Source organism: Sarcophilus harrisii, chromosome 6 (genome assembly GCF_902635505.1).
Source record: "Sarcophilus harrisii chromosome 6, mSarHar1.11, whole genome shotgun sequence".
Classification (NCBI taxonomy): domain Eukaryota; kingdom Metazoa; phylum Chordata; class Mammalia; order Dasyuromorphia; family Dasyuridae; genus Sarcophilus; species Sarcophilus harrisii.
Genome location: NC_045431.1, coordinates 221241652 through 221265716, shown reverse-complemented (window position 1 = coordinate 221265716; position 24065 = coordinate 221241652). Strand labels below are relative to the sequence as shown.

The 24065-nt window shown below is 40.2% G+C and overlaps 1 protein-coding gene and 1 long non-coding RNA gene across 5 annotated transcripts in view; one reads left to right on the top strand and one right to left on the bottom strand.

Annotated features, from left to right (window-relative positions):
- The window catches only part of SLC1A2 (solute carrier family 1 member 2), a 164512-nt gene that overhangs the window by 94816 nt on the left and 45631 nt on the right, over nt 1-24065 (top strand). For both annotated transcript variants that reach the window (XM_031942964.1, XM_031942963.1), the window contains exons 2-6: nt 2837-2976; nt 8039-8191; nt 10474-10724; nt 14819-14987; nt 23752-23878. In XM_031942964.1, coding sequence (XP_031798824.1) covers nt 2847-2976; nt 8039-8191; nt 10474-10724; nt 14819-14987; nt 23752-23878 — 830 coding nt within the window. In that variant the 5' untranslated portion in view covers nt 2837-2846. The remainder of the gene's footprint in view (nt 1-2836; nt 2977-8038; nt 8192-10473; nt 10725-14818; nt 14988-23751; nt 23879-24065) is intronic.
- LOC116419991 lies at nt 2859-23757 on the bottom strand. 3 transcript variants are annotated; one of them, XR_004230311.1, is made up of 3 exons: nt 23641-23757; nt 15603-15734; nt 2859-3019 (listed from the first exon to the last, which is right to left on the bottom strand). It is a non-coding gene; the product is annotated as an uncharacterized LOC116419991 (long non-coding RNA). The 3 variants fall into 3 exon arrangements; XR_004230312.1 differs by lacking the exon at nt 23641-23757 and adding an exon at nt 21396-21724; XR_004230313.1 differs by lacking the exon at nt 15603-15734.

Genomic DNA, 24065 nt, shown 5'->3' with positions numbered 1-24065 from the left:
TGTCTTTATCCACATTTTACATAAGACAAAGTCAAGAGATAGTTGGTGACTTTTTCAGAGCCCCAGGCTTGTGCTTTTCTATTCCAGAATTTCCCATCCTAGAGTTTCAAAGGATCTAAGAATCCTAGATTTTGAGATGAAAGGAACTTTTAAAGTCATCTAGCTTAATACCTTCATTTTGTAGGTGAGGAAATTCGGGGCAAAAGATAGAAGTTTCTTCCCCAAGATCGTATGAATTACTAAGAGTAGATTTTGAACCCTAAATCCTCTGGCTCTGAATCCAGTCCCCCAACAGAATGAAGCTTCTTGAAGGCTGGAATGGACCAATGGCACTGATAAAAACTGAATGTTCAATAAATCACTGTTGATTGATTAACTGATATCTATCTTCTTCGGTCCCCTCTCATGCCAGGCTCCAGTGTACCCCCATTCAAAGAAAAATATTCTATTAGTACAAGAGCAGCTTTAGTCTTTTTTTGAGATATTATACAGGACTTGTTGGGTGCTAGGTACTGTCCTAGGTGGTAAAAATGGCACAGTCCTTCAATGAGCATAGATTCTACAGGAAACAACCAATGTTGGGTGGAAAGGGTTCATTCAATATGATTTGGATAAACATAAAGAAGGTGGGGGGAGCTGGAAGAAGCTAGAGCTAAGATCTCTTTACTAAGATTTCTTCACTGTGCTTTTTAGTGTGGAGGATAGTTTGGCCCCCAAGATCAGGTCCTTTATAAACAAGAATAACCTGGAGATGTAAGACTTGGCAAACAACCCCATCCTGACTTCAATGTCCAAGATCACAGAAGTGAGTTTAGAGAGGCGACATCTAAAAGGCTAAATGTAACTAATAGAAGGGGTCACCAAACCGTACATAAGGATCCCTGCTGACCACATATTGGTTTAAAAACTACAAATCACCATTATCTATGCTTTGTTGTATTTTTATTAATTTTGTTAAATATTTCCCAGTTACATTTTAATCTGGTACAGGCAGCTCTGGGAGCAAGAACAAGCAAATTGTTTGCATTAGGCACCTAAGAGCTTAGTTGTAGAAGTCTTTGGACGGAAGCAGGGTGAGAAACTCTAGATATCCCAGAGTTCTCAAGAAGCAGGCCAGAATTAGCAAAACAGTGGCTTCTTAAAAATCCCTGGGAGGATTCTTTAGGGAGGAGGGGAAATTCACCCCTGTTGAAAGCTTACAGCTGTAGGAGCCCCATCATCCCGTGCTGGCTCTCACAGAGTTTCCAGCATTCTTTTCCCAAATGTCCTCCTTTTTTCCCAGGGTGGGGAAGTCCCCCTTCTTCACTGCTTTGCTCTTAGAGATTCCAGGCTCCTTTTCCACTGGGGATTTTTCTGGGGCTGTGCCATAAGGCCAAACCTAACAACTCCATCCTCCCTTACAATCCCAGGCTGTGGGTCCCAGGGTGGGGAATTTGAGGGGCGTTGAGGAAATGATGAGAGGGAGTGGGTAATTCCCACTTGCTTCTCACTGGGCAAGTCCATCACTTGTTGGTGGATTCCCCTGGGAAACACTTTTTTTTCCCCCTTTCTTTTCTTCTTCTTCTTTTTTTTGCCACCTAACTGAAGAAGTGAGAGTGAAAATTAGCATCCAGTAAGGGAGAGCTGGAGCGTTTGAGGGAGGAAATCTGGAACATACATTGCATCTAATAAGCCTGTTGTTAGCGACTTGGCAGAGGGGGAGGCATCGAATGCTAATAAAAAGCAGGATTTTTGAGCCCAGCCACAAATAATCTCAAACTTAGCAGCAGCCTGGGCTCCCCCATTCCCAGCCCCCTCCTCTTCCGAGCTCCTAAGGATGTTTTGCAGAATGGGTGTAGCTTGCAAACAAACTTTCAGTTAAATAAATGAGTCACAGGACGTGTGTTAAAAAAGGAAGAAACGTGCCGTGATTTCCCAATGGAATCAGCTGTTAATATAACGCAACAGAGAGACTACAGTTTGATCAAATGTAGCCTTGCTCAAAGTTTTTGCTATCAGAGCAACTGTCTCATCATGTAGTATCATGCTAATGGAGCCAATCAATAGACATTTATTAAACACCAACTGTGTGCCAGGCATTGCACTAAGTGCTAGGGATACAAGAAAAAAGGAGAAAAGGATGGTCCCTTCCTGTAGCTTCAGTCTAATGGGGGACACAACATGGAGACAACTGTGTCCAAGCAAGCTGTTGTTAAACCGTTTTTTTCAGTCATTCTTGACTCCTTGTGACTTTTCTGATACTGGAATGGTTTCCCATTCCTTCTCCAGATCAATTAACCTGTCTGCCTCAGTTTCCTCATCTGTAAAATGGGGATAATAATAACATTTACTTCCCAGAATTGCTGTGAAAATCAAATGAGACAATATTTATAAAGCGCTTAGCCCAGTGCCCGGCATATAGTAAGTACTATATAAATGTTAGCTATTAATATTATTAAATGAGAGAATATTTGTAAAGTCCTTAGCTCAATGACTGGTACAGATATGACATGTAAATGTTAGCTATTCATATTATTCAATGAGAAAATAATTGTAAATTTCCTGGCATAGAGTAGACATTTAATAAATGCTCATTTTCTTCCTTTCTTCCTTGTGTTCATATACCATGGAAACCACTTTAAATTGAGCACCGTTCATTTTATTTTATTTTTGAAGGGTAGGATTGAAAGTGAGCTGGGTCCTCCAGTTTCTACTCTTGATACTCCTAAATACCCAGGAGCCTGATTATATCTGTTTGAGAGAAAAAAAGAGAGAGCTTTCTCCTCTCTATCAGTTGCCCTCCCCCACTGGTCTCCCTAGACATAGCCATGTTTTAATGTCTTCATTTTCTTTACAGTGCCAACAATATGCCCAAACAAGTGGAAGTCCGGATGCACGAGAGTCACCTGAGCTCAGAAGAACCCAAACGCAGAAACTTGTGCCTGAGGATATGGGACAATCTCGGGAAGAACCTTCTACTTTCTCTGACAGTATTTGGTATGTCCTGCATTCAGTCCCTCTACTTCTTATCTGTTGAGGCCTGAAGGAAAAAAGAGTGATGACAGGAAAGGAGATGACTAGCTCAGAGAATCACCAGCCTTCCACAAGCAAATTAATAACAATAATAAGCAAGCATTTATATAGCACCTACTGTATACGGGGCACTATGCTAAGCACTTTATAATTATTCTTTCATTTGATCCTCAGAATGATCCTGGGGAGTGGGTGGGTGCTATTGTGATCTCCATTTTATAGAAGGAGAAACTGAAGCAGACAGAGATGAAGTGATTTACACAGTAAGTGTCTGAGGCTGGATTTGAACTCGGGTATCACTGAATCCAACACCAGAATGCTATTCATTGCACCACCTAGAGTTTAAAGGAAGAACTAAATTTGAATTCCATCTCAGATTGTGAACCCTGGTTCACAACTCCGTAGCCTCAATTTCTTCATTCATAAAAAGGAGATAATAATAGCACCCATTTCACAGATGAGATCATTTGTTCAGAGAACTGGGCTTTACCAGCTTGCTACTTGTTAACTTTGTTACTGGATGGAGATCTTAACTTCTTTCTCTGATTCAATTTCCTCATCAGTAAAGAGAAAAATAATACTGATGGTGGGATTCGTGAACTTTTTGTCTGTTATGGACCCTTCTGGAGTCTAATTAATTTTATTGAACTCTCAGAATAATGTTTTTAAATGTAGCAAAATACAGAGCATTGCAAAGGAAAATAATTATATTGAAATACAGTTATCAATATATGTTTATGTGTATATATAATATAGCCAAAATATAGTTATTAATATATATTTGATAGTATTTTGATTATATTGTATATATTTTTGCATAAACATATTGATAAGTATATTTCGATATAAACATAGTATTACCATATTATCTATATACACATATATACATTGATAATAATATTTCAATATTATTTCCTTTGTAATCCTCCATATTCTATTTTAAATTTAAAAACATTCAGAGAAATCTATGAACTTGACTATATATAAACACAAATATATTTGTTCATGTGTATGAATGTGTATCTAGATATCATTGTACTATTGTAATCGTAATATATGCTATAGCAACAATTATGTAACATATTAATAATTATATAATATATAATATAAAATCAGATAGTATAATAAACCATGATTCATATTTATATAATAACATAAATCAGCTATTACATGATATATGATATTAAATAATTATATGTGATATAATTACATATATACTATAATTTTATTGAATGTATTCATTTATGCATAAACTCACACAAGTATACATATATGTGACTATAGTATATGATGTATGTATATAATAAATGTGAAGATATTTATAGACATATAATCACAATTATGTTATATTTGTATGTATATAAAGTATATGTGACTATATTATATGTGCATATATATAATACATGTAAATATATCTATATACAAATATAATCACTAATACATATTGTATATGTATGTATATAAAATATATGTGGCTATATTTATATGAATAGATATATGAATATATGTGCATACATACACACATATAATCACAAATTCACAGATTATCCATCCTTATTATAAGGAGTTGGATACAATATAAATACCCTGAGGGCAGGAATAGATCCATGCTTGTTTTCCTTTCCCCTGGGATGGCACAATTCTTGGAGAATAAGAAGTACTACATGAATATTGATTTTTATCCCTAGAACAATGACCGACAGAGCAGTTTTTAAATTCATTTTTGTTGGATTGACTCAAAATAAAATGAATTCTCTGATTGCCCTTAAGTCTCATGCTGTTGATGCTCAAAGTTTTTCCTAGGAAATGGGGCTACCCATATCAATAGGTGTAATAAGATCTTTTCACCTTGATCTATCAGTGTTATGCAAGAGTCTAAAAATATGTCTGCTCACTAGCTGGCAGCCATTTTGTCCTCCCACATGGTTGCTGTTTTACTTTTCTTTTTTTAAATGTGCATTAACATTAAAAAAAAATAACAAAAACATCCCATCTGTTGTCATGTTCCCTTCTAATTTTTTCTACTGCGATTTCTTTTTGTGTTTTGCTATTGTAGTTATTGTGTGTTTGTGTGTGTATGTGTATTTTGTCTAGTTGTAGTTAGTGTATCTATTGCTGTGATAATCATTCTTTCTTCATCCTGTATTATTACGTTTTAAAAAATTCCTCCCCATCTCTTTGATTCTCCATATGTGGAATTTCCTGTGCAGAAACCATATATCATGCACATGTTCTAAAATTTGGGGTCACCTAAAGAGCAGTGGAAAGGCACGTGGCAGCTAGGAATGGGCCCCAGCCTGTCATTTCCCACCAAGAATTGCACAAGAGACGGAGAAGAAGCGATGTCAGCTTCGGGGTGAATGGCTGGGAGGAAAGGAGGTGGGCCAGTTGTATAAACAAGAACAGGGAACAATCAACGACCAGCCCTATGTACTCCACTGGTAGCTCACAATGTCCAAAGCCCTTTCCCCAACGTGTCAAGTTCCCCTGCCCCTGATGTCTCATGGAGGCTTTCTAGAAGGGTGTGGACAAGCCCATTGACTCAGCAGCCAGAAAAGGGTGACTATTTGTCCTGTGGAGGAAACCCCACCTCAGTATCCCTGACTCCCTGAGGTACCAATAAGAGTAACTCTTAGTGAAGGCTCCCCTCTAACTTAGGGATGATCACACAATGTCCTTTTTGACCAACACAAAGTCCTGTCCTTGCTCATAGAACTAAGAAAGATTCCTTTGCAATTTACTTTCCATTTACTCTAATAATAGAAACATTACTTAAGTGTATTAAAACAAAGTCATGATGACATTTATCCAACTCCCTAAAAGAAAACCCAAAACTTGAATTAAAAAAGTAACATTCATGAGATTTGATATGGTGAACACATGGTAAGAGCGGAGCATGATGCATCTTAATAATTTGTGGGTTTATTGATGGTCAACTCACGTCTTCTTGTTGGCCATATAAAGAGTATTTATTAAGAAACAAAATCTAGATTTAACAAGAGTAATACCTTTCATGATTATACCAGTGTAATAAGGTTTTTACTTAGTTAAAATTAACATTACTTTATGATTTAGAAGTAAAGTGAAGTAAGGATTTTGAAGTAAAACTTCAGTCTGGTTATTGCTTTTCTAAATATGAAGTCAAGAACGTGAAAGTTGAGTTTCAGCTTCCTGTTTTTCAAAGATCAGAGAACTACTTATACAAATGTAAATTTATATACGGGTAATGAGATTCTTTTGGTTCATTCCATAAATTACAAAATAAATGAATGAATGAATGAACAGACAAAAAAATGAACAAATAAATAAATGAATTCAGCAGTGACCTGAGAGAAACAAGGGCATGATCATCAGAAGAAGCCTATTATTAAAAATGCTGATGTCTACTTTTCTGACAAACAGGAAATAGACATGGATGAATTTATCATGTTAGCAAATTGAACCTAAGCCACTGACAAAGGGGCTCCTTTGAAGCAAACATCTGTCCCCTGCTTAGTTAATTGGGCAGAAACTAGGTGTTTAAAGCAAGAAAATCATCTCTTTCTAAGGTTGATCACCCTAGCATAGTGGATTGGAAATAGCCTTCCAGAATCAGTGTACTCAGGGTCATTTCTGACTTCTGATGATCACCTATGGGACTTTAAACAAATGATTCACCCTCCCCAGACCTCATTTATCCCTTCTGTTAAATAAAAGGTTTGGACTCAATGGCCTCTGAGCTCACTATGAGTCAAAATGTGACCATAACTTACTGGCTGTATGATATGTAAGCAAGCGACTTTTTGTCTCCAATCTCAATTTCCTCATTTGTAAAATCAGAAGGTTGGACTAGCTGGCCATTGATGTCCTCTCCAGATTCAGATTTATAAAAATTAGTTCTTTTCTGCTGAGTCTTTTAACTAGGACTTGTCAAGTCAGCATGGAGTGAGGGCCTTGAGGCTCCCTAATAAGCCCTTGTATAACTTCTCCATCTGTTTCATTTCCCCCCTAAGAAGCTCTGCCCATCACATCCATCTGTTCCTTGCCCCCTTAGAGCTTAGCTACTCTGGGCCACATGGGCTGGGAGTTTGGGGAATAGATAGATATTCAGCAACCTTTGATGAGGATTTATCACCGTGGCTAGGTTTTCCAAGGGTCGCCCAGGACTTTCTGCAACTCTGAACATGTGGGATTTTCCACTTTTCAGATTGAAAGGGACTGGGGGAAGAGTAGGGAATATGCTGAGAGTCTCTATCTCTCAGATTCAGACACCACCGGCATGCTTTGGGGGTCTCTCCTAAAGTCGAAGCTTCCTCATTTGAGGTTTCTGCAGGGGCTTTTTTGGCCAGAGAGAACAATCATGTCACTCTTGTGGTTGCTTATGTGGGGTTGGACAGTTAACTGTAGACTCACAAGCTGTTGTTTGTGTGAAACAACCCAAACTCCAGCTCTCTGGTTGTGATTCACAACTACCAGCATTTCCAGATTCTTTTGATCTGTTTATCCACTACCCCCGCCCCAAACAACAACTGAACAAGAATTAATTTGCAAAAGTCATTTTCCCCATCTCTAGTACCTGTGCACAAAACAGGAGCTCTAAAAATCTGGTTATATGTTTAAAAAAAAAAAAGTAAGCAAGAACAGGACATAGTGGAAAGAGGGGGCCTGCTTTGGACTCCAGGTTCTGTGTTCAAGACCACAAGATGAGCCAGTAGACCTCTGGGAGTCGAAGCTCACAGCTGATCTGCCTCAGTCCAGACTGCCCTGTGTCCACTGTACGTCTGAGACCCTCTTGACTAAATAACTGATCCCAGAATATGTTTTTGATACACTCTGCATGACTTTCCAGCCCTGGTCGCCAGAGGGATAAAAGCAAAAGAATCTGACTTCTTCAGGACCAGGAGCACTGATGATCTAGGTTAGCTCTCAGGGTTCTGTTGGTAACAGACCATCACAGAAAGCCGAGGGCAAGGACAATCAGGATATTCTGCAACGTGGTCTTTGGGGACAAAACCTTCACTGATTTCTTCTTCCTCTCTCCTTGCAGGCGTCATCCTGGGGGCCGTGTGTGGAGGTCTTCTTCGCTTGGCGTCTCCCATCCACCCCGATGTGGTCATGTTAATAGCATTCCCAGGAGACATCCTCATGAGGATGTTAAAAATGCTCATTCTCCCCTTAATCATCTCCAGCTTAATCACAGGTGAGATGTTAATCTCTCCATCTGGTCCAGTCACTCACCATAAACTCAAGATTCGAATCTAATTCAAAAGTATTAATCAGTCAGTAAATACCGTTTGTTTTGCCTTGACAATCTTTGTGAGGGAAACTGAAGTCTGGACTGAAGAGTGAATGGACAAATCCTTTACTCTATCTGGGTGATCATTATTTCATTTGAGAAATGAAAAACAATGTCTCCTTAGCACCTATCACAATTCATACCATCAAAGATCTAGGTGGTGCAGTGGACAGAGTGCTGGACCTGGAAACCAAAGGCCTGGGTTCAAAGGCATTCTTGAGCTATGTGACCCTGGACAAATCACTTAACCCTCATACGTAAAATGGGAATAATGATAGTACCTATCTCCCTAGATCCCGAGATTCCAATTGCAAGGATTTAAGTGATAATAATTATAAAGTGTATAATGCCTGGCACATAGTAAACATTATACAAATATTAACTATTATTATTATTGTTACTATTATTTTTATTTATGGCCTTCCAGAGTTATTATAAGGCTTAAGTGGGATCATAGTTATAATCCATTTTTCAAAACTGAGAGCCAAACATAAATTTTAGCAATGGTTATTTAGAGGGGGAAGGTTCTTTAGATGCCTTCTAGTTCAGTCCCCTCAATTGGGGGATGAGGAAACTGCATCATCCCAAACAGATGACTTGCCCAAGATCACACAGGTAAAAGTGCCAGGGTTAGGATTTGAACACAGGTCCGTGACTCCCAAGCCATCATTCTTTCTACTTTACCAAAATGACTCCCTCAGTTAAAAATTTTGTTCTCTGAACAGCCAATCCAACCTGCCCATACTGGTGAGAATTGAATCCTAGTAGCTTAAAATCAAATGAGAAATATGGAAGAAAGTACAAGAAAATGTGAAATACATGGCTGCCAGGGCAAATAGAAGGCTGTTCTAGTCCTACCAATCTGGAGACATAGGTTAGGAGATACAGGTCATTCCCCTGTGCAATGAGAGAGTGAGACCGGGCGACCACTGAGTTCTACAATTAATTTGTTGTTACTCATTTGTTTCAATCATCTCCAACTCTTTGTGACCCCATTTGGGTTTTCTTGGCAAAAATACTAGAGTATTTTGCCATTTCCTTCTTTAGATCATTTTATAGATGAAAAAACTGAAGTAAATAGGATGAAATAACTTGCCCAGGATGCTACTAAGCTGAAGTTGAACTCAAATCCTCCTGACTGCAAGCCTGACATTCTGTGCACTATGACATTACGTAGGTGCCCCTCTCAGAGTTTTGATAAAATTGTGTAACTGGTAAAATCATACCCAGGAGAAAGATGCCTGAATCACAGAGGGGTTCATACAGTAACTCTGCTCCAACCCATACCTGTGGAGGAACCTCTCAGAGACTCCCAACAAGAAGGGGACCACTATTTGCTGAACCCATTCTACTTTTATTTTATTTTTATTTATTTTTTTCTGAGACAATTAGGGTTAAATCACTAGGAGTGTTAAGTGTCTGAGGTTGTATTTGAACTCAGGTCCTCCTGACTTGAGGGCTGGAGCTCTATTCACTGCACCATCTAGCTGTCCCCTCCCATTCTACTTTTAGACAGCTTCAATTGATAGACTTGCTCCTGGCCCTCCTCTTGGTCAAGGGTAATCTCACTTCCACAAATAGCCATCCTTAAATATTTGGACAGTAGTCATGTCTTCCTACTTAAACACGCCTATATCTTTCAACTGGACCTCATATGGAAGGGTCTTGAGGACCTTCACCATCCTCATTTTACTCCTCTGGGGTTCTACTACCATTAATGCCACTCCTCAAAGTCATGTTGTCGGTATGTTCTGAACAGGAAAAGAAGGGTCCAATTGGACTATAACCTCTCCAGTCCTCAAAGCCGGCTAAGATCACAGTAGCTTTTGTAGCTATCAAGTAAGGCTGTTGATGCATTTTAATTTTGCAGTTTTCTTAGAACCCCAGATCTTTTATACATGAACTTTTGTGGAACCCTATTCCTCATCTCGTCTTTCTGGGGTTGATTTTCTTGGTCCCTCGCTAGGGGACTTCTTTTGGACTAAATTTCATCTCAGTTCATTTAGGCCATTGTTCTAATATTTCAAAATCATTTTTGATTTTGTCTCTGTGAACCTAAGCATTCATTTTCCATCCCAGGCTTGATTCATCTGTAAATGATCAATGTCCACTTTTTAGGGCTGAATGTCCTGGTCAAAAACAGGGAACCACAATGGCTCTATTTCTCTTTCTCTTTTTGTCTCTAGGTCTATCCGGCTTGGATGCTAAAGCCAGTGGCCGACTGGGAACAAGGGCCATGGTCTACTACATGTCTACCACCATTATTGCTGCTGTCTTAGGTGTCATTTTGGTCTTAGCCATCCACCCAGGGAACCCTAAACTGAAAAAGCAGCTGGGACCCGGGAAGAAAAATGATGAAGTGTCCAGCTTAGATGCCTTCCTTGACCTCATCCGAAACCTGTTCCCTGAAAACCTTGTCCAAGCATGTTTCCAACAGGTAAATGAAAGTGCTGTTTTTTTCCTATTGAATTTTTTCTTCTTGCAGGCATAGAGAGGTTGCCCGGGGGTTCTGGTAAGCAAAACTGTGTGGCGATTTCTCTGTATCTGTTTTTCTCTGTGTCTTTGTCTTTGTCTCTCTCTGTTCCTCTCTCTCTCTGTCTCTATCTCCCTCATTCCTTTTCCCTGTCTCTCTCTTTCTGTCTCTCTGTATTTTCCTGTTTCTCTAAGTCTCTTTCTCTGTCTCTGTCTTTCTCTGTGTGTCTCTCTCTGTCTCTCTTTCTCTTTCTGTCTCTTATCTCTCTGTCTCTCTTTTTCTACCTGTTTCTACCTCTCTCCCCTTCCTTCCCTCTGCCTCCCTCCCTCTTCTCTACTTTCCTTGACCTACCTGTCCCTACCCTATGTCCTCCTCATTCTCCTTTTCTTTTTCAAAATACATACAAAGATAGCTTTCAACATTCACACTCACAAAACCTTGTTGACATTTTTCTCCCTCCATCTCCTCACTCCCCTCCCCTAGACAGCAAGTAATCCAAGACAGCTTAAACATAACTCATTCTCCTTTTTTAAAGGACACGATTGTTCCATGCTCTGTACCAGCTGGGGGCACCTTTTCCCTTCAGTGCCCTTTCAATGAGTGGCAAAATGCCAGAGTGGGTAGAACCCTGGACTTGAGGAAGACCTAAATTCAAATCTTGCCTTTGACACTCACTAGCTGTGCAACCAGGAGAAAGTCACCTTACTTTTCCACCCTGGATTTCCTGATCTGTAAACATACCTCTTCCACAGGTTGCCATGAGGCTCAAACGACCTAATATTTATGAGAAGTACTTTTCAAACTCTTAAGATTACTCTGTGTGATCTTCACCTCCCTAAGCTACAATTTCCACATCTGTAAAATGGAGGACTGGACCAGGTGCCCTCCGAGGTCCCTCCCAGCTGCAGACCTATGATCCTTGTTATTCCATGACCCACAGAAGGCCAGAGCTCTTCAATCCTTTTGTAGGGAGCCCCAGCCTGGGTGTGTCGGAGAGATTCCGGCAAGTCCCCCTCTACTCTACAGTTTTATCTTTCTGGGCAAAACCCAAGTAATTAGTGGGCAGCCATATGGCTCGGTTTACTCTACCAAGTCCTCCTCGCTTGCTGGAGCCATTCTTAGATCTGTCCTAGATTTTCTGGACTCCTGGAAGCTGGGCAGGGTGGACAGTTGTGGAGGCGAAAGAAGGGGTAGACAAGGACATATCTTGGTCCTCCTCCTCCTCACACTAACTCATATCCTAATTTTGGGGCATGAAGGAGATGCTCATCACCCACTCTTGGTCTGGCATAAACTTTAACTTTTTTCCCACTAAGGGGCTGTGGGATGGGGATGGAGGAGGGTGTTTTTGTTTTGCCATAAACACTGCCTTGGACCCAGCCCTCCCTTTTGACCAGTGGCCTGTGTTTGCAAAACATCTGGCTGATGGGAGAGAGAAGACTCACCATTGCAAGTTGCGAAATCCCTTAGGGAGTTGACCCCTTCAACTTTTGCATTAGAACCCTATTCTGAGCAGCTGATGTCAGGACCCCAGTGCATATGTCCACTTTCAAAAAAGCTTTCCCTGTCCCTCAGGGAAGGAATATTTCCAGGCCATTTTTTGCAATTATAGTATTCTTTAGAACTTAAATTAAATCTGACCCCAAGGACTCCGGATGGATTAAAAAGATAGAGGTAAGGGTGCCCTTTATTCTTCTGGCATCTTCTTGCCACTGTAGTATGTCTGGAGGAATATCAAGAAAGAAAATCTAGGTCCTCAGAAGGGAGAGACCTTCCCAAACCAATTCATTTATACAAACTCAACTGGAAGCCAGACTGGTTTCAGGGCAATGAAATGTCTCATCTCAAGAGGATGCCCAATCCAATTCAATAAATATTTATTTAGCACCTACTATATAACAGGCACTGTACCAAACTCTGGCTTGTATGTATTTGGTTTCTTGGTTTAACTCTAAAAATATTCTCACTTGATGAAAAATTGGAACAAGAGGTTTGGCAATTGTTAATGCTGTAAAGTTACCCATGCATATATCCTGTAAATAAAAGGCTATTAAATAAAAAATAATAAAAAATAAAAATTAAAAATAAAAATATTCTCACTTCCTTTACTTCTCTTCCCTATCATCCCTAATGTTAAGGAGGGTCCATACTTGTTGATCACAAATGACTAGGAGTTTCTCAAGCGAGTTCTCTAGAAGGAGGGTCAAAATAATAACTTTGAGATAAGCTCTGCCATTTATTAGTTGGCAACCAGGTGTACAGTAGGTAGTACGTTCAACCTGTAGTTAGGAAGGACTGAGTTCAAATCCACAGTCAGACTTTTAGTGGTATGTGACCCTGATCATTTCATTTCTGTCTACCTCAATTTCCTCAATTATAAAATGCAGACAATTACAATACTTCCTCAGTGTTTCCTCAGTATATAATTATTTAGCAAAACTATATGTATAATAATGTAAACCATACTACAGCCTGGCACGTAGCAGGCTATTAAAAAGATGCTTGTTCCTGCCTCTTCCCTAGTTCTGTGATCTTATACTAGGCACACAATCTCTACCAGCCTCAGTTTCCTCATTTTTAAAGTGCTCCAGTGTCGAGCAACTGCAAGATTGTACAATGATCAGTTATGCCAGACTTGCTTCTTCTCAGTGGTTTAGTGATCCAAGGCAATCCCAATAAACTTTACATGGAAAACATCATCCGCATCCAGACACAGAACTATGGAGATTAAATGTAAATCATCACATGCTATGTTCACTTTTTTTCCCTTTTTCTTCTGTTTTTTTTTCCTTTCATGATTTTTCCCTTTTGTTCTGATTTCTCTCTCCCAACATGACTCATGAGGAAATATGTAAAAAAAAAATGAATGTATATGTATAATTTTTTAAAAAGTGTTGTTTCTACATGACACCAAAGAAAATAAAAATTACCAAAACAAAACAAAACAAAAACACCACAATGGATAGAGTGCTGGGTCTGGAGTCAGAAAGACTTATCTTCTGGCGTTCAAATCTGGCCTCAGATACTTTATGAATGACCCTGGTCCATTCCCTTAATCCTGTTTGCCTCAATTGGGGTCATGAAGAGTTGGATACAGCTGAAATGACTCCACAATGTTAAGAAAGTTTGTATAATTTTACCTGGAGTATAATAGGACCCTGTTCTGGATAACAAAAGGGTTCTCCAGGAGTGACGTGAAACTGGGTACCACCTTTTAGGACACATATTTGGGAGCTGCTCAGGGAGAAGCCTATGAGCACTGAATCCATTTCCTTCTAAGAAAGTAGAATCCATCTCATTTTGTTTAGTTTGCAGAAGAAGGAGGAGATCTGGTAACTATAATAACAGTGTGTAAATATATATGTTTGTATATGAATAGATGGTGAATATATGGTTATGGTATCCACATAATCCACATAAGGTCCTCAAACTTATTTTTAAAATAGTTTGATAACTATATTTTCCTTTATAATCCTATGCATTTTCACACTAAATAATATTATTTTTCCCAATTAAATATAAAGATAGTTTTCAACATTTATTTCTGAATTTTTCTCCCTTTCTTCCTTCCCTACGCTGTCCCTAAGAGAACAAGCAATCCGACAGAAATTATACATGTACAGTCATGTTAAACATGTTTTCATACTTGTCATGTTGTGAAAAAAGAATCAGAACAAACAGGAAAAATCACGAGAGAAAAAACAAAACAAAATTTTTAAAAAGTGGAAATAATATGCTTCAATCTGCATTCAGACTCCATATTTATTTCTCTGGACGTGAGCGACCTTTTCCATTGCAAGTCTTTTGGAATTGTCTTAATCCTATGCATTTTATACATTTCAAGTCATTATTCCAAGAAGGAGCCCAAAGGCTCCTGCACACTACCACAGGGGTCCCTTACACACACACACACACACACACACACACACACACACACTCAATGTTCAAAAGCTCTAATCTAACCCCTCCCTCTCCAAAGCTAGGATGAGTGCAGAGGAAGGGGGAGTTGAAATGAACTCATGGGGGCTTATGTATCTTTTTCTTTTTCACTCCCTCAGATTCAAACTGTGACCAAGAAGGTGATGGCCACCCCCAAGCCCAGTGAAGAAGCCAATACTACCAGCTCCATCATCTCTCTGCTGAATGACACAAAGAGCGAGGTCCCCGAGGAAACCCAGTTGATTATCAAGAAAGGCTTGGAGTTCAAGGATGGGATGAATGTCTTGGGTAGGGAACCTTTTCCCCCTTATATTATGTGGCTCTTTCTGATTTGCTTAAATTGACTCACTTTTTCAGCAGGAAGAAAAAAGGGATCTAATTCAATCTGAAGCTTGTGTGATAAGACTGTGGACCATAATGTATCATCATTTACCCTAAGTATCAGCTCTCTCATTTATAAAATGGGAAGAAGAATATTTATTATAGTAAATAACAATATTTACTTTACAGGGCTCTTGCCAGTAGGGATTATTCTTTGTCCTTATATTCCCAGTGCCCAGCACATAGTAGGTCTACTTCCTAAATACTTTTTGATAGATTGGATCATGTTTGTAAAATGCTTTGCAAACTTTAAAGCACTCTATCAAGATAAGCCATCACTTCTGGTCCAGCATTCGTCTCTACCACCTCTTTGTTTGGTTTATTTTGCTCTTTAAGGTTTGCAAAGCACTTCACATATGTTACCTTATTAGATCTTCACAACAAACCAAAATACTATTATTAACCCCATTTTACAGATGAGATAATTGAAGTACAGAGAGGCACAGGATCATAAAGCTACACAAGGCAGGATTTAAACTCATATTTCTGATTTAAAATCTAGTGTCCTATCTATATACTAACTGTAACTTGGAGCCTGGTCCATGGCTGATTGCTTAGTCACTCCCACTTGATGGTCATCCTTCTTGCTGTGACCTTCCCCTTTGTCGAGGTGGACTTTGTCCGACAGGATGTGGCTGGTGTGCTGTGTCTCCCCTGGATTATTGAGAGGACCGAATAAAACAATATCTTGGAACATTTTGCTAAGATTGAGGGGCAAGGAGAATGTTTGTTAAGAGGATGATTAATGGTATTGAGGAGGATGTGGGGAGTTTAAAAAGCATGAGAGAGGAGGAAGAGGATGCTAAAAAAGGGTGATGGGAAAGGGACCAGAAAAAAAGGGCCAGAAAAACCAATCTCTCCTTAAATCCTTGTTTTACCTAATGCCAGCTGGATCTGTGTGTGTATATCTGCCATTTCTGGAAGCCACTGCTTAGATATCCCATTGATTAGGGCCCATGTGGAGATTGGAACAGGGGAACTGCAGCCGCCAGCATCCTTCTCAAAACAAAATCTTGTGTTTGTTTAAAAGATCTCTTCTGTTGGAGGGAGAGAGAGGGGGGGGAATAGAGAAAGAAGGGGGAGTAAAGAAAAGACAGAGATAGAGAAAGAGACAGAGAGGAAGAGAGGGGGGGAGACACAGAGAGAGAGACAGAGACACAGAGAGGGAGAGACAGAGACAGAAACAAAGAGACACAGAGAGAGACAGAGAAAGAGGGGAGAGGGAGGGAAAGAGAGAGAGGGACAGAGAAAGGGAGAGACAGAGACAGAAAGAAACAAAGAGAAACACAGAGAGAGACAGAGACAGAGAGGAGAGACAGAGAGAGGTGGGGAGAGAGAAAAGAGAGCGGGAGAGACAGAGAGGCAGATGGAGGGGAGAGAGAGACAGAGATAGAGGGAGACAGAGAAACTCACACAGAGATAGAGACAGAGAGAGGGAGAGACGGAGACAGAGACAAAGAGAGACAGAGAGAGAGACAGAGAGAGAGGGAGAGAGACAAAGACAGAGTGGGGAGGGAAAGACAGAAAGGGGGGACAGAGAGACAGAAACAAAGAGAGACACACAGAGAGAGATAGAGTCAGAGAATCAGAATAGGGAGACACAGAGAGAGGGAGGAGAGAGAGAGAGAGAGAGAGAGAGAGAGAGAGAGAGAGAGAGAGAGAGAGAAATAGAGAAAGAAGGGGGAGGAGGGAAAAGACAGATAGGGAAAGAGACAGAGAGGAAGAGAGGGAGGGAGACACAGAGAGAGACAGAGACAGAGACAGAGAGAAGGAGAGGACAGAGACAGAAACAAAGAGACACAGAGAGAGAGGGGAAAAGGAGGGAAAGAGAGGGAGGGACAGAGAAAGGGAGAGACAGAGACAGAGACAAACAAAGAGAAACACTGAGAGAGACAGAGACAGAAAGGAGAGATAGAGAGAGGTGGGGAAAGAGAAAGGAGAGGGAGAGAGACAGAGAGACAGATGGAGGGAAGAGAGAGACAGAGAAACTCACACAGAGATAGAGACAAAGAGAGATAGATACATTGAGAGAGAAAGAGATAGAGACTGAGAGATAGAGATAGAGACAGAGAGCATGACATAATGGGAAAAAAGAAAAGATGTCTTCAACTTCATAGTCTGCTACTTCCAGACACTGCATTGAGTGCTTTACAAATATTGTCTCATTTGATCCTCACAATTTTTTATATATTTTACTGTTGCGGAAACAGGCAAACAGGGAAGAGAATAGTAACACAGAATTTTGAACAGGAAGGGACCTAGCTCAACCCCATCATTTGACAAATTAGGGCAACTGATGTAGAAAAGTGAAGTGATTTATTTGAGGCCACATAGTTAACAATGGAAAGTTTGGATTCAAACCTAGATTGTTTGGCCTAATTGAGAGTTCTTTTCAGTCAATATCGATGGCAAAGAGAAACAAGCAGGAGGGGAGGGGGAAGCGTCCCTCTGTTGGCGAGGACATTTGGCCAGCAACGTCCCGGGCCCCCCACCGAACAGCTGCTCTGCTCCCCGACTCGGGTCTCCATGACCCTCTTAGGCCATGCTCTGTGGAGCCAGGACTCCCCTACTTTGTGAAAGAGTGCGCCATTCGCAGGAGTGACCCAACAGTGTCCTACACAGCCCAGAGGAGACGCAGTCTTGTGAAGAAAGGGGTCAAGCCTTGGGAATGAGTCTCCCAGGAGGTTTCCTGAGCTGTCTTCCAATGCCTTGGATTCTGAGAAGCCACCTGACCTTGAGGAGGACAGCCGAGTTGCAACACAAGTTCATTCACATAGGACTTGGCCCTCTGGTCAGATCTGGAGATGAATTGCTTAAATCTGTCAGGCCTCCACACAGAGGAGTCCAGTCAATTGTGCGATGTTTACAAAGGGAAACGAGAAGCTTTGGATTAGCTTCCAACTGCTGTGTAAAACTTTGGGAAAATCACAGCCTTCTGAGAGACTTCCCATTTAGAAATCCCAGCAGAAAGCCCCATTCTCTTGTTGTCTCTGTCTTTGGAAGGCTGTCACTATGTCCTTCCCTTCCCTTCCCTTCTCTTCCTTTCCCTTCCCTTCCCTTCCCTTCCTTTCCCTTCTCTTCCCTTCCCTTCCTTTCCCTTCCCTTCCTTCCTTTCCCTTCCCTTCCCTTCCCTTCCTTCCCCTTCCTTTCCCTTCCATTTCTTCCCCTTTCCTTCCCTTCCCTTCCCTTTTTCCTCTCCTTTCCTTTTTCCTTTCCTCTCCTCTCTTCTCCTCTTTCCTTTCCTTTCTTTTACTTTTTCTTTCTTTCTTTTTCTTCCTTCCTTCCTTTCTTCTTCCTTCTTTCCCTCCCTTTTCCCCTCCATCCCTTCCTTCTTCCCTCCTTCCCAAACTCCCTTTCTTTTCTCTCTTCCTTCCTTTTTTCTTTCCCTCCCACCTTTCTTTTTCCTCCCCTCCTTCCTTCTCTCCTTCCCTCCCTCCCTCCTTTCCTTTCTTTCTTTTTCTTCCTTCCTTCCTTCCTTTCTTCTTCTCTCCCTTTCCTCCTTCTCTCCCTTTCTTCTTCCCTTCTTCCCAACCTCCCTTTCTTTTCTCCCTTCCTTCCTTTCTTCCTTCCTTTCCTCCCACCTTTACTTTCTTTTTTCCTTCCCTCCTTCCAACTCTCCTTCTCTCCCTCCCTCCTTTCCTTTCTTCTTCCCTCTCTCGCTCCCCCCCTCCCTTTCTTTCTTTCTTTCTTTCCCTGGGAAAGGCCCTAGGATAATCCTTCACAATAAAGGAAGTCCAAGCCTTGATTCTAAAGTGCCCACTTCTTTTTAGCTCAGACCACTTCTCTGTAAGCCAGGGAAAAAAATATAAAAAATAAAAAGGACCCACAAATAGTTTATGAGAATCGAGAAGCACATGAGTTTCCTCCCATTCCTGAAGTGTGAATCTTTGGCCTTTGATTTCACTTCCCTCCCCTCCCCCCCAGGGAAGTGAAAAAGACTTCTGCTGGTATTTCCAACTTGAACAACCCGAAAAATTGGTCCAGCACATTTCTCCCAAAGATATTACAGATTCTTACATTTGAGAGAAACTTCACAGGCCAGCCCAGACTCGGCCCAGGATTCCCTCTAGGATTATACATTTAGAACTTAGAAGTCATCTAGTCCAATCTGCTCATTTAACAGAAGGGGAAATCAAGACCTGGAGCATGTAAGTAACTGCTCATAAGTGAAGTAGCCAGGATTTGAACTCATTCCTCTTGTCCCTGTTCTGTGCTGTGACTTTATGACACAAGAACTTTGGAATCAATTGTATGACATGGGACACTGGCACAGGATCTCTAGATTGGCGTGCCCTCCTCAGAGAAGGTGTTTGCTCTGTGAGCAAAGCAGAATTGAACTAGCTCAGAAGAAACATGAGGGGGCAAAGTTAGGAAGCCCCCCAAATGTTCATAAAACTATTTGTGCTTAACCTGTGGCAGAGCATTCTGAGCTCGTATTGGTGCGATTGACCACAATCAGACACACTATAACTCAACTCTATCAAAGCAATGTCCTTTTGGTTGTCATTTGGAAAATGAAGGACAACAACAATGGCATAACCAATAAAAGTGGGCATCTAAACATTGCTCACAAACCTCCACTACCTCCTGAAGCAGTCCATCCCACTTTTTTCCCCTTATGTCAAGCTCAAATTTTCTTCTTTGCAATTTCTGTCCAATACTCCTCCTCCTTTCTGGGGTCCAGCAGAAAAAAAAGTTACATCCCTCTTTCACATTGCATCCCCTTGAATACTTGACGATAGCAATTATGTTTGCATTGGTGAGGGGCTCATAATCTTAGGGAACAGATCATAGAGCTCTATGAATCTGTATGAGAGTAAAAGGGACATTTTTATTTTTACTAACCTCTTGCTAAAATTTCACAATTCTTTTCTGCTTAAAAACATTCTGAGAAATAGTCCACAGGCTTCACCAGATTATCAGTGGGGTTCATGACACCCCAGAGGTTAAGAACCCCTTCCCTAGGTCTTCTGCTGTCTAGATTTAATACCTTTTGTTCCTTTAACTGCTTCTCATATATGGGAATGATCTCGAGGCCTTCACCATCTTGTTGTTCTACATGCAGGATGGGCTCTCAGAACTGAATCCTGGCCTGTAGCTGGGATCTGTCCAGGCCAGGGGTCAGCAGTCTTGGACATAGTAAATCCTTTGATGCAGCCTGAAATCATTCAGGCTTGGTGATTCCTAACAGTTCATCCAGCACATCCATTTTGAAGTTAGTTTAATGGAAAGTTTTCAGATCTGTCCTGATTCCAACTTTCACAAAGCCTAGAGCTTTACTAGACCAGTCACTTACTCTTGGTGGCTTGGGGGAACTTGGGGGGCATATGTCTATTGACAATATATCTAAAAAGAATTGCTGATGATCGAATGGTCACCATGAGCAAATAAAAGTATCAGGTTATGTTTTTATCCTAAAAAAACTTGTTCCCTACTCTTTACGAGAAATTTCTTACCTCCATCAATGTTAAAAGATGCTAAGGCAATTGGGATTATTTTCCATGTGTGATACAATGAAGTAGTGATGATGGTGAGGGAAAGAAGGAAGAAGGGTTGGTGGTAGAAAACTTGCATTAGAGAAATAATATCAATCCAAATTAGCTGAAAGCAAAAACTACTGTGTTTACATAAACCCCAAACAACCGATCAAAAAAATGAAAAATGCAATCAAACCAGTTATTTTCTTATTTAGATTCAAAAATGGAAAGAAGGAAGGAAAGAAAGAAGGAAGGAAGTGAGGAAGGAAGGAAGGAAGGAAGGAAGGAAGGAAGGAAGGAAGGAAGGAAGGAAGGAAGGAAGGAAGGAAGGAAGAAAGGAAAGAAGGAAGGAAGAGGGATGAAGCAATGAAAGAAAGAGAAAAGAAGGAGGAGGGAGGGAGGAAAGAAGGAAGAAAGGAAGGAAGGGAAAAAGGGAGGAAGGAAGAAAGGAAGGAAAGGAGGGAGGGAAGAAGGGAGAGAGGAAAGGAGGGAAGAAGGAAGGAAAGAAGATAAAAATCATTTGTTTAAAACCTACCCAAAATGATTTGAATGTGCAGACCTAAAATAGTCTTGTATTCTTAAGCAAGTCTGATTAATTTCATAGGGAGGTTTGTGTCAGTATCAAAAGAAGAATGAAAATGGATTTTATTATTTTAATTTGTGGATTATTTATTAATCCACAATAGATTTTAAGAGAGCTGGACATATCCTAGGATGTCTTTACAAGAAGCCAAAAAAAAACATGGTCTTGGTGTAGGGTTTCAATAACACACATTATAGAAACATTCTCTTGCATTTGGAGCTGGAAAAATCTTAAGTTATCTTTATAATTGATTACCTGGGCAACTTTGGACAAGATTTTTTGCCTCTCTGGCCTCAGTTTCCCCATCTGTAAAGTGAAGGGTTGGACTTAGTGGCTTTTGAGTTCCTTAGAGCTCGCAAGCTGTGATCCTATCATCCCATGAGCTCTCTGGGCCTAGTTCTTTGTGTGTAAAATGAAAGGGTGGGCCTAAATGATGTCATATAACTTCATTGAGAACATCTGCTGGCTGCCCCCCCACTCTCCCATACTGCAGTGTGAGCTTTAACATTTGCAATGTAACCCCCAAATCCCAACAAGCCTTTCCCTGATTAATTCATGATTATATGGATTTCTATAATAAGTGATTTCATAGGCAGGGAGGAGAAGGAAAGGGACTAGCTAACCTTCAGATTGGAATGAAAATGAATTCAGCTGCTTAATGATTCTAATTGTGGCTTACATCATAATCTTGCTCATATGGAAAATGTTAAGAAGAGATATAGTTATCCAGGGGTAAGAAATTTCTATTGTGAAATGTAATACACTTATTTTTAAGTGATCAATTATTGGATTTATATATCTAAGTGGTACAGTGGATAGAGTTTCAGGCCTGCAATCAGGAAGACTCATCTTCCTGAGTTCAAATCTGGCCTCCAATACTTACTAGCTGTGTGACCCTGGGAAAATCCCTTAACCCTGTTTGCCTCAGTTTCCTTATCTGTAAAATGGACTGAAGAAGGAAATGGAGAACCTCTCCAGTATCTTTGCCAAGAAAATCCTAAATGGGTCACGAAGAATTGGACACGACTGAAACAACCAGCTATAATTCTCTGAACAATGTGATTCAAGGAAAAGAGAAGTGGATTTGGAATCAGAGGACCTGGATTCAAATCTTTCTCTTTTATTAGTTATGTGACCTTGAAGAAGTCACTTTCTTTATATCTTAGTTTCATTCATCTATAAAGTTTTAGATTTCAAAATATTCTTTCTGCTTTTCAATCTAAGAACTAAATTACACCTTTGAAGGGTCTTTCATTAAGATGTTAGAGCTCACACTGAAGTACAGGAGAGTGGTAGGGGCAGCTGCTAAATTCAGTTCAACAAATATAAATTACGTACCTTTGTGTACCAATCAGTGCTTTGAGTGATGAGGATACTCATAAAAAGACGGGGAGTGTTCTTGTCCTCAGGTAGCTTACATTCTACTGGGAAGGTGTCAGTTGAGAGTTATAACACATATACAGAAAAAGAAATGTAAAACATTCATTCAAAGGGATAATTTTGAAGAGAAAGAGAAAATAAGTCTTCAAGTAGAAATGGTCCCTGAGCTGTGTTCCAAAGGACTCCAAATGACCGAGGTGAGAAGGAGATGAATGCATTACAGAAAGACAAGAGAACCAGATGGCAGGAAGAACTCCCGTGGTTATGGGAGATGGATCTTTGAGCTCCAAGGAAAATTAGTATTTGTTAAGCACTTATTATATACTAGAGGCTGAGGATGTAAATACAAGTAAAAAGACAGTTCTTGTTCTTAATGAGCTTAATTTGGAAGAAAACAAACACTTAAAAGCGACCTGAAAAGCAAGGGAGCAGAATTTGGAAGTGAGCTGATGATACCCGTACAGGGATATGGTATGGAAGTCCAAAAAGTTAGAAACAAGGAAACATGGACGGCCTGGTCCCTTTCCCAAAGTGAAGGCCCTGGGAGGAATTCACCAATGGCAGAAAAGGGTTGTCATCATGGTGAACAAACAGTACCCGGGTAAAAAGGCTTCAGATGTTAAAGGAGGTTCCAGGGTTAGAATATAGCTAAAGAGCAGCATTGAAGTCCACAAAGTGTAGATGCAAATATTCAGCAAATAACTAGCAAGTCACTTTGGCTGGAGTGGAGAGAATTGGAAGGAAAGGGGCATAAAGTCAGCCTCAAGAAATCACTGAGATTCTCTGCTTTCCACCTACCTTGTCTTTTCCCTGTGAGTTTTGGATTAAATAACCTTTAAAGTCTCTTACAGACAGAGATGTTTAATAACCGACTCTGTGGAGCAGGGGGCAGGGAAGAAAAAAAAATATATATATATATACACATATATAGATAAAACATGGTACAGTTTTAGTTTAATTTACATATCAATATTTTCTCCATCACTTTCTTTAGACTAGACATCAACAAAACAATAAACCAAGTCATGACTTGCAGAATTTGCCAATTTCTGAGATATAAATGCTCTTATAGAAAATTTAACATTCAGCTCTTTGATCTGATTAGAGATGACTCCATTACCTTTCTCTTACACCTTGAAGTTTATGAGCCTCTCTTCTGAAGTGGTAATAAAAAAAGACAAAACACCTTCTTTATCATCTGTCCTTCCATGTGATGTGATTTATCCAACAGGTCTGATAGGTTTCTTCATTGCTTTCGGCATCGCCATGGGGAAGATGGGAGAACAGGCCAAGCTGATGGTTGAATTTTTCAACATCCTGAATGAAATTGTCATGAAGTTAGTGACCATGATCATGTGGTAAGTGTGATTTATTTATATTTGGTTTTTCCAGAAACATAGAAGGATGGATTCACATACAGATTATAATGGATAATCTGAAAAGTATAGGAGAGCTTCGAGGTCATAGTCTGGTCTATTATTCAATGCAAGCATCCCTTTTATGACATCCCTGACAGTCATAGAGCTTCTAGATGGAGAGAGTATG